This window comes from Pseudoliparis swirei, chromosome 18 (assembly GCF_029220125.1).
Source record: "Pseudoliparis swirei isolate HS2019 ecotype Mariana Trench chromosome 18, NWPU_hadal_v1, whole genome shotgun sequence".
NCBI lineage: Eukaryota > Metazoa > Chordata > Actinopteri > Perciformes > Liparidae > Pseudoliparis > Pseudoliparis swirei.
Window position 1 is genome coordinate 4,325,983 of NC_079405.1, and position 14,560 is coordinate 4,340,542.

General features: G+C 44.4%; 1 protein-coding gene across 1 annotated transcript in view; it reads left to right on the forward strand.

The window, feature by feature from the left end:
• chd5 (chromodomain helicase DNA binding protein 5) overlaps positions 1-14,560 on the forward strand; it is a 43,724-nt gene that overhangs the window by 21,622 nt on the left and 7,542 nt on the right. The window contains exons 21-36 of the mRNA XM_056436583.1: positions 55-172; positions 252-376; positions 1,284-1,533; positions 1,644-1,825; positions 2,479-2,653; positions 4,689-4,754; positions 4,946-5,034; positions 5,237-5,370; positions 7,564-7,708; positions 9,584-9,743; positions 9,839-9,918; positions 12,146-12,293; positions 12,375-12,464; positions 12,559-12,702; positions 13,490-13,598; positions 13,785-13,917. Of these exons, the coding sequence (XP_056292558.1) occupies positions 55-172; positions 252-376; positions 1,284-1,533; positions 1,644-1,825; positions 2,479-2,653; positions 4,689-4,754; positions 4,946-5,034; positions 5,237-5,370; positions 7,564-7,708; positions 9,584-9,743; positions 9,839-9,918; positions 12,146-12,293; positions 12,375-12,464; positions 12,559-12,702; positions 13,490-13,598; positions 13,785-13,917 (2,148 nt within the window). The remainder of the gene's footprint in view (positions 1-54; positions 173-251; positions 377-1,283; positions 1,534-1,643; positions 1,826-2,478; positions 2,654-4,688; positions 4,755-4,945; positions 5,035-5,236; positions 5,371-7,563; positions 7,709-9,583; positions 9,744-9,838; positions 9,919-12,145; positions 12,294-12,374; positions 12,465-12,558; positions 12,703-13,489; positions 13,599-13,784; positions 13,918-14,560) is intronic.

Sequence of the window (14,560 nt, forward strand, 5' to 3'; positions counted from 1 at the left end):
ATTCCAATGCCAAGATGATATATCTATATATACCAGAAATCTAATGTTTTACAGATGACAAAGATGTTGGATCTGCTTGAAGATTTCATGGAGTTCGAGGGTTATAAATATGAACGTATTGATGGAGGGATTACCGGAGCCCTCAGGCAGGAGGCCATTGACCGCTTCAATGGTGAGTTTGTAGATCCAGGATGTGCGGTTTCCTGAATCTCACACGCAAACCGACCATTTGATTGCGTCTCCGCCCACAGCACCGGGCGCTCAGCAGTTCTGCTTCTTGCTGTCGACGCGGGCCGGAGGTCTCGGCATCAACCTGGCGAGCGCCGACACCGTCGTCATCTACGACTCCGACTGGAATCCTCACAACGACATCCAAGTACGGACTTTCTTTACGAGACTTTCGAGCGAACTGATGCTGTGTTCAAGGCCACTCGGATGTTGGAATCTCCCCAGTTGAATTTGAAAACATAAGCAAACTAGAATGGGCACTCGGTAGAGCGCATACCTTCGCATATCACAAGATTGGGCATTGAATTATGAACATTTTGGCATTAGTTGCATGCCAATTGGACACAAATGTATCGTGCTATGGTAAAAAAAAGAGTTTGACCTTTCCATGACCTTGACCTTTGACCCCAAAATCTAATCAAATGGTCCCCGGATAATAACCAATCATCCCACCAAATTTCATGCGATTCAAGAACATTTTGACCTGTTCATGACCTTTGACCTTGACCTTTGACCCGATCAATCCCAAAATCTAATCAACTGGTCCCCGGATAATAAACAATCATCCCACCAAATTTCATGCGATTCGGTTCAATACTTTTTGAGTTTTGCGAATAACACGCATACAAATAAATAAATAAATACACGGCGATCAAAACATAACCTTCCGCATTTTCAATGCGAAGGTAAAAACACACTATTTTGACATTATTTTTAACGTTTCCTAGATAGCGCTCTCGCAGAGAAGGTAACTTCCTCTCACGAGCTAAATATTAAAATCAATTTACATGCAAAGCAGGTTTACGTCATGATAGAATATATTATTTTTATTAAATAAAGCAACAATATAGTAAATCTGGCCTTTTAGTTGATGGGTTACGATGAGAATTTGAAGTCGGGGAGATGGAGTTGCTTCCCACGTGACTTTCTCTCACAGGATGTCAGAAACGTTCGAGTTCCGAGTCGACCCGATCGCAGCGCAATAAGTTGTGTGAATGCTTTTGTTCATTTCAGCTGATCCATCCCCCATTGGCCCCTCTCTCCCTTCTCCCCAGGCTTTTAGCAGAGCCCACCGTATCGGCCAAAACAGGAAGGTGATGATCTACCGCTTCGTGACACGAGGCTCGGTGGAGGAGCGGATCACCCAGGTGGCGAAGAGGAAGATGATGCTCACCCACCTGGTGGTGCGGCCCGGCCTCGGCTCCAAAACCGGCTCCATGTCCAAACAAGAACTGGACGACATCCTCAAGTTCGGCACCGAGGAGCTCTTCAAAGGCGAGATGGAGGCAGCGGCGCGAGCCATGGGTAGGGTCCACGGCAGCACCCGCAACATTATCCATTCACATTAACGTTGAATATGAAATTAAATGTGCCGTTTTAGACGTGGACGAAACATTTTTTTGCGCGTGTGCCAGGTCATCCAGGTGACAGCAAAGAGGGGGAGGAGGGAAACGTGATTCACTACGACGACGACGCCATCTCCAAGCTGCTGGACCGCAACCGGGACGCCAGCGAGGACACGGAGATCCAGAACATGAACGAGTACCTGAGCTCCTTTAAGGTGGCTCAGTTCGTGGTGAAGGAGGAGGAAGGAGAGGTGAGGACGGAGCCATGTTGTTCAACAGCAGACGGGGGAGAGCTCAAGAAATAAGAACCTTTTAAAATCAGCTTCCTTTTGGAAAAGCTGATTTTAAGCAGGCGTGATGACGTTAGCTCGGACTTTGCAAGAGGTGTTATTGGACACATTTTAAAAAAAGAATAATTTTGCTCAATGTTTATTGGTGGAGGGGAATTGTTTGTGAGGCCTGGAGGACACACACAAAAGCGGGAGGCAACAAAATAACTGTGTTTTCCTGCAATGGAAGAAACTCCCGGGCCGCTTTGGCGTTTCACAATTGGTCCACCGGGGTACCCGAGCCTCGGAACTTGGTGCCGACACATTAAAACATAATTACACAATTAAATACTGACGCGTAAGGTGCGATATGAAACACTGTGGCAGCTAGAAAAAGCAGATAAATTGTTTACGAGTTTATACGTTTAAAAAACACAACAACCGATGACCATTTAATTTACGACGGCCTCGTGCTCTTGATTTTTATCTTCCGGGGTCAACCGGTTCACAAATAAGTTTGGGATTTTAAAAAAAGCTGACGGCGTCATTCTTGGAAGATGGTTTCATTTTTTTCCTTTGCCACAGTCACACAGCGTTATATTTAATATCAATGTCCTCGTGTGCAGGAGGAGGAGGAGGAGGTGGAGCGGGAGATCATCAAGCAGGAGGAGAACGTGGACCCGGACTTCTGGGAGAAGCTCCTGCGGCACCACTACGAGCAGCAGCAGGAGGACCTGGCCCGCAACCTCGGCAAAGGCAAACGCGTCCGGAAGCAGGTCAACTACAACGACACGACCCAGGAGGACCAAGGTAGGCCCGGTCGCTCTCGCCTCACGGGACTTTACCGAGACACGTCTTATACGCGCTGTCCTTTAGAGCGGTGGTTCTCAGATGGGGTACGTTAAGGCACTCTAGGGGGGGGGGGGGGGGTATGTGAGGTTTTTATTATTATATATATTATATATATAAAATTTGCATTAATTCCAAAATCCTTTGAAAATAGTTATTTAATAATATATATTCAATACAATATAATATATATATTTATTTAATATATATTTAATACAATATAGTATATATACTTATTTATTTAATATATAATCAATATAGTATATATATATTTAACATATATATTCAATATAATATAAGTGTAAATTAATAAACTGCATTTTATATATTCTAGAAATCAGACACTGATGGCACAGCGTGTATTATGTTTGAACCTAATATAATCCTAATCCTAACTTAATCCTAACCTAAACCTAAACCACAATACATGTGATATTTGGGTTGAGTCCATCAGACACAGCTTGCACAGCATTCTGTATTACATTTGAACCTAATCTAATCCCCACTTAATCCTAATTTAAACCTAAACTCCAATACATATTTTGATATTTGGGCTGAGTCCATCAGACACAGATGGCACAGCATTCTGTATTACATCTTTTTTTCAACCCAAAATGCTTTGTGCTGTTTAGAGGGGGTATTTGGCTCAACAAATCACTGAACAAATCTTGAGAACCACTGCTTTAGAGGAGCATTCAGAGGGACTTTATTATCAATCAGTATGTTTTCTTCAGTGTCTCATCGCCTGACAATAAGAATTGCCGTGTGAGTCGTTTATATATATATCGGAGCAGGTCCTCCTCACAGAGCCGGGCCGCCATGTTTCTACAGACAAACCAAACACTGGCTAGGGACATCCGTCTTTTTTTTGGCCGTTTTCGCGTCAGACACCGTAGTTGCCCGACATACTTTTCATGCGGGAGACGTTCCAAACCGCCAACATCGCCGCTAGATGACGCTGGTAGTGACCTGTCAATCACAAGGTAGCCCCGCCCTAAAGCATCCCCTGCTCTATCATTCTATTTGACTCTAAATGGTCCATAATTTACGAACAAACAACTTGCTGTTTTGAAGAAGAGTTGAAACTATAGATTATGACCATAAACCCATGTTTACAATGTTTGCTGACGGAATAAATCGAGAGAAGTAGAGTCATTTATATAGACTTCTTTCTGCAACCAGGAGTCGCCCCCTGGTGGTCATTAGAGAATATTCATGTTTAAGGCACCAGTTCATGCATTTTAAAGTATGCATTTGAAGACTCACTTCTGTCTGTTGCCATCATGAAGGCACACTCGCCTGATTAAAAAAACCACCGGAGCTAAATAAATAAAGAATGAAGAACGTGTTCCTGTATTTGGTTTAAATATTGCGTAAAACACTCTTCTCTGGTCAACAGCTCTCGTTGTGCCATTCGATCGACCCTGACATCTAACTTCACGACCCGGTCATCCAATCCCAGAACAGAACAGGGCCTCTCACCCGTCACAGACCTTCATTATCGAGCTTATTTAATAATTTGCGTGTCTCAGTTCGGGCACAGAACAGCACATTAATTATTCTCTCGTGTTAATTAAATCGTCTCGGGTTGTAAGTCTCAACAAGAGCTGTTGACCTCCATTAAAGTGTGTCATACTGGCCCAAAGCTCCCGTGTATCTCAAGCATGTATATAGTCTTTGAAGTGGGTTTTGAAGCACTTGTTTGTCACAGTTCAACTAATCCACCGCAGCGTAGTTAAGAGGTCTGTTTTCCACAGTTCAACAGCAGTTGACTGCGAGCGTGTAAAGATGTCAAAGCCCAGCACAGCTCAGAGTACCCTCTGAGTCTGGCAGAGGAGGCAACTCTCACATCCAGATGGGTATGTGCATGCCAAGCTGTAGTAGGTCTGTAGTAATCTGCAGTGCCACGGCGCCCCCAGGTGGCCGCCGCCAGAAGCGATCGCAATGTGCTGTTTCTGTGTGATGTGTTGCTCAGAGTGGCAGGATCATCTTTCAGACAATCAGTCGGAGTACTCTGTGGGGTCCGAGGACGAGGACGAAGATTTCGAGGAGAGGCCTGAAGGTAGGCGGCAAAAAAATTAAACCCCCCCCCCCCCCACCACCCAAAAAAAAAAATGCTCTTAAGATATGTGACACCACAACACCGTATAGACCCCCTCGTCACACGTTCATTTGAATCAAACCCGTGGTGAAGAAACTGGAGAGAGGCCCGTGCAATAATACGTTTTATCTTTTTTATTTATTTTTTCGTAGGTGGACGCAGACAGTCGCGTCGGCAGATGAAGAATGAGAAAGACAAACCTCTGCCTCCCTTACTGGCCCGGGTCGGGGGCAGCATTGAGGTATGAATTCACGGCATATCTGAAAAGTGGCGGCATGAATCCCCCCCGGGGCGTTTAAGGCACGGGGATCATTCTTCATTCTGTAAATTGTGCCTAATTGTGCAATAATCTGCAGAGATTTCTCACTCAATTCTCACTTTTGCGACATGCAATGTTTGCGTCATTGTGGGCTGTCTCACGCCGTTTCTTCTAAAATCCCCAGGTCCTGGGGTTCAACGCCCGCCAGAGGAAAGCCTTCCTCAATGCCATCATGCGCTGGGGGATGCCCCCTCAGGATGCCTTCAACTCCCATTGGCTGGTTCGAGACCTGAGAGGGAAGAGTGAGCGCGAGTTCAGGTGAGGCCAAGTTATTTTTTTTCCAACTCAAAGTCTATTTTCTCTTAACACAGCGCTTGCCCTCCATCCAGTGAAGAGGTGGCTCTGGGCTTGTTTCATTTGCATTTAATTCGTTAGCCCAGGGCAAAGCTGCAGAACGCTCAAGTTTGCAATGGTTGGACTTTCCCGTTTCACGGTTACTTTACGAAGCACCAGAGCCAAACTTTACATCAGTAGATATTCAAGGAAGTCGCCCTGAGTTGTGTTTGGTGCATGTACCTAAACACTACTATCACTATACGACTGCTTTTGCTGAGTATTACAACTACTACGACTGGTGTTGCTGCCTTTACTAATAAAGCTGGATTTATAAGCATCTTTGTTAATGAGGGGTTATCAGTGCTACTGCTATTAATGTTGTGATTGCTATAATTATTCAACTGCTATCACCAGAAGATAAGTGTGGGGTGCAGAATTACCTTTTGGATTCATGACACGTGCACACAGGCCCTTTTTTATTCTATTATCACTGTGCATACGTTATTGTATCATACATTCCTATTCTATGATTGAATCGAAACTATTCTAACTAGACTCGACTTGCCGGCTATATTTAGTCAGCAGACTTCCACGAGAAAAGCAACAACGGCTCCATATATGTGTGGTTCACGGTAGGACTGTGACACACTGTTATTGTTGAATATTTTTATTATTACACTATTTAATGAGGATCTAAGACATGTGGCCAATTATGACTACCATTGAGGCCCAATATTACTACCATTGAGGCCCAATATTACTACCAATGAGGCCCAATATTACTACCAATGAGGCCCAATATTACTACCATTGAGGCCCAATATTACTACCAATGAGGCCCAATATTACTACCATTGAGGCCCAATATTACTACCAATGAGGCCCAATATTACTACCAATGAGGCCCACTATTACTACCATTGAGGCCCAATATTACTACCAATGAGGCCCAATATTACTACCATTGAGGCCCAATATTACTACCAATGAGGCCCAATATTACTACCATTGAGGCCCAATATTACTACCAATGAGGCCCAATATTACTACCAATGAGGCCCAATATTACTACCATTGAGGCCCACTATTACTACCATTGAGGCCCAATATTACTACCAATGAGGCCCAATATTACTACCAATGAGGCCCAATATTACTACCATTGAGGCCCAATATTACTACCAATGAGGCCCAATATTACTACCAATGAGGCCCAATATTACTACCATTGAGGCCCAATATTACTACCATTGAGGCCCAATATTACTACCAATGAGGCCCACTATTACTACCATTGAGGCCCACTATTACTACCATTGAGGCCCAATATTACTACCATTGAGGCCCAATATTACTACCAATGAGGCCCAATATTACTACCAATGAGGCCCAATATTACTACCATTGAGGCCCAATATTACTACCAATGAGGCCCACTATTACTACCATTGAGGCCCAATATTACTACCAATGAGGCCCAATATTAGTACCAATGAGGCCCACTATTTCTACCATCGAAGCCCACTATTTCTACCATTGAGGCCCAATATTTCTACCATTGAAGCCCACTATTACTACCATTGAAGCCCACTATTACTACCATTGAAGCCCACTATTATTACCATTGAAGCCCGCTATTACTACCATTGAAGCCCACTATTTCTACCATTGAAGCCGGCTATCATTACCATCGAAGCCCACTATTTCTACCATTGAAGCCCACTATTACTACCATTGAAGCCCACTATTATTACCATTGAAGCCAGCTATTACTATCATTGAAGAACCCACTATTTCTACCATTCCTGCTATTAATATGATCCCTAGATCTACGTCTAAAACTGTAATCTTTCCATATTACTTACTACTTGTCATATCACCACATGACAGCTCTAATTACAGCTAAATACTATCAGATAGTCCTCATTCTAAAACTACTCCTGCTTCTGCTACTTGTGTGTTAGTCTGAAACCATTTTATATCAAACATTTAAAAAAAATACAGCACATATACATAATGAAAAGAAAAACATTAGAAAAGCATTCATAGGTCTTTCTTTGCACTTTAACAATCTGCGAGTGCAAGCGCTTCCCCTCTGAGTGCCATTTAAAATGTGCTTGTTGGTAGCCACAGAGGAATCACTGTGTAAAGAGTTGTGTTTGTTCTCCCCGTCAGGGCCTACGTGTCTCTGTTCATGAGACATCTATGTGAGCCGGGGGCAGACGGAGCCGAGACCTTCGCCGACGGAGTCCCACGTGAGGGGCTGTCCCGACAGCATGTTCTCACCAGGATCGGCGTCATGTCCCTCGTCAGGAAGAAGGTAAACCGGTTATGCAGTCGGTCTTCTGGAGCGCTGTGAGATCAGAGAAAGTAGGTCAAACTGTTCAAAAGGCACAAGGAAAATAGAAATGTCCTGAGGGGGGGGGGGGGGGGGGGCACCTCAGTGTTACTCATCAAACAAACCACATTATGCTGTGTTGGCCATCCGGCTGGGTTCAGAAAAGTCAAATCGTTTCTGGAGTTTAAGCTTCACAAGTATTTTGCAGTTTCAAACTCGGGCTTCTCGAGGTAAAGACTTAAGTTGCTCGGAAACTTTTGTAGCGCCGGCCAATCAAAAGCAGTCAACGATGTAAACAGGAAGTGACTGTAGCATCCAAAACGGTAGCATGATAAAAAGTAGCTAACGCTAACGGCTAATCGATATATTGAACTTCACTAACTGAACTTAATTATTTACTAATCCTTTGTGAATGTAAGAATACGTTTATTTTATTAATATACAGCATGTAACAGAGACATGTGTGTGACACATTTCAGCGTTAGCTAGATGCTAACCCCTACTATTACCTAGGATCAATTAGGGGACCATTACTAGCTTAACACAAGTTAACTTAACTTAATTATTTACTAATCCTTTGTGAATGTAGGAATTAGTTTATTTTATTAATATACAGCATGTCATACAAAGACATGTGTGCGACACATTTCAGCATTAGCTTGAAGCTAACTCCTACTATTACCTAGGATCAATCAGGTGACCATTACTAAATACGGTTCGTATCTGGACCCAAATGCAATCACACGACTTCCAGGGATCTTTGACCTTTTAGTTAACAGCCGGCAGAGTAACAATCACACAGAAGGCCGGTGGGTTCACCGGGAGTCAAGCTAGCGGGTTAAACGGGAACAGGCATGGTGGCAACAGGAGATCGGTCCGAGAACAAGAGCTGGAGAGACCGGCATGAAAACGAGAGAGGGAGAGGGAACAATCTGGCAAAGTGTGTTTGGAGGGGAGGAGCCTCAATAGAGACTTGATTAGTTATCAGTCAGGTGAGTGAACAGGTGAAGGGAGTTAGACTAACGAGGTGGGAGTGAATGAGAAATAGAGTGAGGAGGGTGTGGAGTTGAACTGTGACGCTCATGTTTCTGGCATGATGTTTTTTTTGGACAGACTGTATTTTCTCTCTAAACGGGTCATACATATTGTTACCTTCGCATTCTGAGAATGCGGAAGGTTATGTTGTGATCGCTGTGTATTTATTTATTTGTATGTGTGTGTGTGTGTGTGTTTGTGTGTTATTCGCATAACTCAAAAAGTATTAAACCGAATTGCATGAAATTTGGTGGGATGATTGGTTATTATCCGCGGACCATTTGATTAGATTTTGGGATCGATCGGGTCAAAGGTCAAGGTCAAGGTCATGAAAAGGTCAACATCTTCTTTTTTACCATAGCGCAGTCAATTTTTATCCAATGGCATGCAACTAATGCCAAAATGTGGCTGCGGCGAAGGTATGCGCCCTACCAAGTGCCCGTTCTAGTTTATTGTGTTTTTAATTTATATTGATTACATTATGGTGACATTAGTCTTTATGTCTCTCTGCTGAGCGTAGATGGAACTCAGCTAGCAGCTAAATCTGGAACAGTACATACCCTCTTCTATTAGTATGAGATTCATGTGTTAATGAACTATTATTACACATAGTTGCTTAATTTGCTTAATAAATAAAAACATTTATTTTAAACCGAGGCTACATTCGAACTTAAGAAGAGTTGGTGCAACCGGACAGCTGGTTCAGTATTACAAGCGCTTCACGATGGAGTTCTTCCTAATTCCTGAGTTAAGCCATTTTATGTAAGAATAGAAGAATATTTCATCACAGTTTACCCCCCATTCCCTTTTTTCTTTGGTTAGGTGCAAGAGTTTGAGCATGTTAACGGCAAGCTGAGTTCCCCGGATCTGATTCCCATCGGCATGGAGCTGAAGAAGCTGACCGAGAGCTTGTCTTCTGACCCCAACACCCCGGTGCCCTCCAGCCCCGTCGTCACACAGCCGGGCACGCCCGTCACGCCAGGTCAGAGCCAAGGGTCGCCGCTGATTACGTTTACCTTTTTTAAAGCTGATGAACTTCAAAGTTTGAGTTGTTGTTGTTGTTGTTGTTGACTGCAGAGAAGACCGAGTCTCTCTTCGGTACCACTGAAGACAAGGAGAGCGCAGAGCAAGACGGCAAGAAGCCGTCAGAGCAGGACGTGAGTCATTTGTTTTTTCTGTCATCATGTTTAATCTTTCAAAATAAAAGACCGATTTATCTCTCAGAGGAAGTATATTAAAACGTCTATAAATTATTTAAACAATACAATATAAAAAGGACTACATCAAAACCAATAAGACAGATACAAAAACAGGCAATCGACACAAAACAATAAACCTTTCATGGGGTTATTTACATAAATATTTATCCGTTGAATCAAACTATTGGGTCTTATTCCAGGGGTTTTCCTGGGTCAAAATGGGTCTTCGGTGCTCCCAAAAAAAAAATGTGTGCGCTGCGCGCGTACCGTCTATTCGTGCAGGTCGGGCTATTGAGTGAGTGATCAGCAGCTGGCCGCTCGGTCCATTCGCGCACCTCACAGTTGCGTATTGATCAGACAAGAAGACACGCTTATCAACTCCAGTGTTTCCCCCACTATTATAACAGGGTGAAATCTCCACCCGCCACTCTGTAATTTTCGTCTACCCCCCCCCCCCCCCCCCCCCGTCAACAATTCTCGGTTCGCGCAACAGAGCGATGCGCGCGCCGGCATCGAAGCTCTGCTGTGATGCCCGCACACTCGATTACTATTGATCAAAACAGAATGAGGGTTCGGCTGTAGCCGACTTGAAACATACTATTGAGAACATATTCGCTGACATGCACGTGATGAACACAGTTTTTATTTTTTTTATTTTTTCCATCGCAGACTTTTTTTTGCCTTAGGCGCTCGGGATTTGTCATAGGCGCTCGGGAAAACGGCTTAGGCGCGCGCCCAAATTGTCTCTATGCAGGAAAAACCCTGTATTCATGTGTGGCATTTAAGGTCTATACTCATGTGTATAGAGACATTTCACATAATGTTTGGTTAGGGAAATTTGGTTTAAAGTCCTGGAAATCCATCATCATGTGTATGAACCTGTTCATTGGTCATGTGTGTGAACCTGTTCATTGGTCATGTGTATGAACCCTGCTCATTGGTCATGTGTATGAACCCTGTCCATTGGTCATGAGTATGAACCCTGTCCATTGGTCATGTGGATGAACCTGTTCATTGGTCATGTGGATGAACCTGTTCATTGGTCATGTGTATGAACCCTGTCCATTGGTCATGTGGATGAACCCTGTCCATTGGTCATGAGTATGAACCCTGTTCATTGGTCATGTTTATGAACCTGTTCATTGGTCATGTGTATGAACCCTGTCCATTGGTCATGAGTATGAACCCTGTTCATTGGTCATGTGTATGAACCCTGTCCATTGGTCATGTGGATGAACCTGTTCATTGGTCATGTGTATGAACCTGTTCATTGGTCATGTGGATGAACCTGTCCATTGGTCATGAGTATGAACCTGTTCATTGGTCATGAGTATGAACCTGTTCATTGGTCATGTGTATGAACCCTGTCCATTGGTCATGAGTATGAACCCTGTTCATTGGTCATGTGTATGAACCCTGTTCATTGGTCATGTGGATGAACCTGTTCATTGGTCATGTGTATGAACCCTGTCCATTGGTCATATGGATGAACCTGTTCATTGGTCATGTGGATGAACCTGTTCATTGGTCATGTGTATGAACCCTGTCCATTGGTCATGTGGATGAACCTGTTCATTGGTCATGTGTATGAACCTGTTCATTGGTCATGTGGATGAACCTGTCCATTGGTCATGAGTATGAACCTGTTCATTGGTCATGAGTATGAACCTGTTCATTGGTCATGTGTATGAACCTGTCCATTGGTCATGTGGATGAACCTGTTCATTGGTCATGTGTATGAACCTGTTCATTGGTCATGTGGATGAACCTGTCCATTGGTCATGAGTATGAACCTGTTCATTGGTCATGAGTATGAACCTGTTCATTGGTCATGTGTATGAACCCTGTCCATTGGTCATGTGGATGAACCTGTTCATTGGTCATGTGTATGAACCTGTTCATTGGTCATGTGGATGAACCTGTCCATTGGTCATGAGTATGAACCTGTTCAATGGTCATGTGGATGAACCTGTTCATTGGTCATGTGTATGAACCTGTCCATTGGTCATGTGGATGAACCCTGTTCATTGGTCATGTGTATGAACCCTATTTTTTGGTCATGTGTATGAACCCTGTTCATTGGTCACCATGTGTATGGGCCCTCCCCTTCCAACCCTCTACCAACTTTCTCCTTTCTCCTCCCGTTTCCCACGTTCGGTTTCTTTTCTCTCTCTTTCTTTTCCAGTCGTCCGGCGCGGAGCAGCCGGCGTCCGACGGCGAGGAGAGCAAACCGTCAGCCGAGAGGGACCGAGCCGAGGCCGAGCCGTCGGCCAACTCCAAGGAGTCCGCTCTGAAACTGACGGAGCAATCATCCAGTCACACCTCCCCGAAAAGTCCGTGGTGCACAAAAGAATTCTGCAAGCGTCGTACTTTCTGTAATCGAGTCTTTCTTGTTGTTGTTTTGTTATCCACAGCGGACGCCTGCAAGGAAACAGAGAGTTCCTCAGAAAAAGGAGATGCTGAGTCTCCTCTGGCGAAAATGGACGACAAGGAGAATAAGCCAGGTGCACAAGCTGCGAGCGACTCCCGTCACTCTCTCGTGGTCGGCCATCACATCGACACGTCTTTAAAAAGAGTCTCTCTCTCTTTCTGTCGCAGATGAGTTGAAGAGCGAAGACGCGTCGGAGGGCCGATTGAACGGAGACAAGGATGCTTTGGACGAGCCGGACGACGGCAGGAAGGAGGACAAGAACGGCTACAAAACCAAGTTCATGTTTAATATCGCCGACGGAGGCTTCACGGGTCAGAATGAGTCCCCCCCCCCCCCCCCCCCAAAATAAATATGTCGCCTGCAGCAACAACTGGTATATGAAGGGGAGGAATGAAACAGAGCTGTCAAGTCTATTGTCTGAATTAATAACTATTACGATTCTTCTTAAAGAGACACACACACTGAATAATGACAAAAACACATATGATGGGAAATAAATGTGGATAAACCCTCGATAAACCTGTTTCCAGCTCGCTAGAATAACAGGGACACCGTGGAGTTTTACTAATTCCCGGTTTCTTGAACACAACTTTGTGTGCAAGTGTCCCACTACAGCACAGGAGTCAAACACAAGGGCCGCCACGTCATTTTATGTGGCCCCTGACAGCTTGAAAAGACATATGATCGCCTTTTCTTAAATAGATTTCAAAAGAAATATCCTGTGCTTTTATTTTGAAAGTTTCAAATTAAATGGATTTCTGTTATAATAGTAGAGACATTTTCTTCCGTACAATATTTCTACACTTAAATAAACAATAATTAAATGCAAATAGAGCTATTTAACATTATGTTCGGGAGTAGTTTATACAGTGTTTCAGTTACACCGGCCCTTTAAGAGGCGGCCATGATGCCCATGGCGAAAATGAGTTTGACGCCCTGCACTACAGGTTGTTTGTCTCAGGTGAACAGCTGTGTGTTGCCATGAATATTGTTGTTGTTGTTGTTGACGAGCTCTTGCTTCTCTTCAATAGGCTGGAAACATCTTGAATGATATTTTATTTGTGTGCGTCACGCAACTCTTTTGTCTTTTTTCTCCAGAGTTGCACACCCTCTGGCAAACCGAGGAGCGAGCGGCGCTGACGTCTGGAAAGATGCACGACATCTGGCACCGTCGCCACGACTACTGGCTCCTAGCCGCCATCGTAACGTATCCTTCGGCGGGCGCTCGGCACCTGGCGAAGCCGAGCGGTTACTTCTGATCGTTGGCGGCGAGCAAAAGACTTTTTGTATTCACGGAGGAGGAGCGGCACACATACATCTTTGGGTTTTATTTTGAAATTACGAGGCTCCGGCGCCGCCGCTCGTTTTTCCCTTGACCTTGAACGCGTCTCAGACACGGCTACGCTCGTTGGCAAGACATCCAGAACGACCTGCGCTACGCCATCCTGAACGAGCCCTTCAAGACCGAGATACTAAAGGGAAACTACCTGGAGATGAAGAACAAGTTCCTGGCTCGGCGCTTCAAGGCAATCCAGAGTCCCGAATTAGAAATGAGATAATTCAAGGATTAAAAGGATTTAGTTTGATCTGAAATGCAAACTGAAACTCTCTCTCTCTCTTTTTCTCTCTCTTTCTGTGATGAGGAGATAATACTTCTCCCCCACACACACAGTAAAAAGCAAGATAAAAGAAGAGAGACTAAACCCCATCTTTCATCTCTCCCCCTCTCTCTCTACCTACCTACCTCTCTCTACCTACCTCTCTCTCTCTCTCTCTCTCTCTACCTACCTACCTCTCTCTCTCTCTACCTACCTCTCTCTACCTACCTCTCTCTCTCTCTCTCTCTCAACCTACCTCTCTCTACCTACCTCTCTCTCTCTACCTACCTCTCTCTACCTACCTCTTCATCTATCTCTCTCTTTCTCTACCTACCTACCTCTCTCTACCTACCTCTTCATCTATCTCTCTCTACCTACCTACCTCTCTCTCTCTCTCTACCTACCTCTCTCTCTACCTACCTACCTCTCTCTACCTACCTCTTCATCTATCTCTCTCTACCTACCTACCTCTCTCTCTCTCTCTACCTACCTCTCTCTCTCTCTCTACCTACCTCTCTCTCTCTCTACCTACCTCTTCATCTATCTCTCTCTTTCTCTACCTACCTACCTC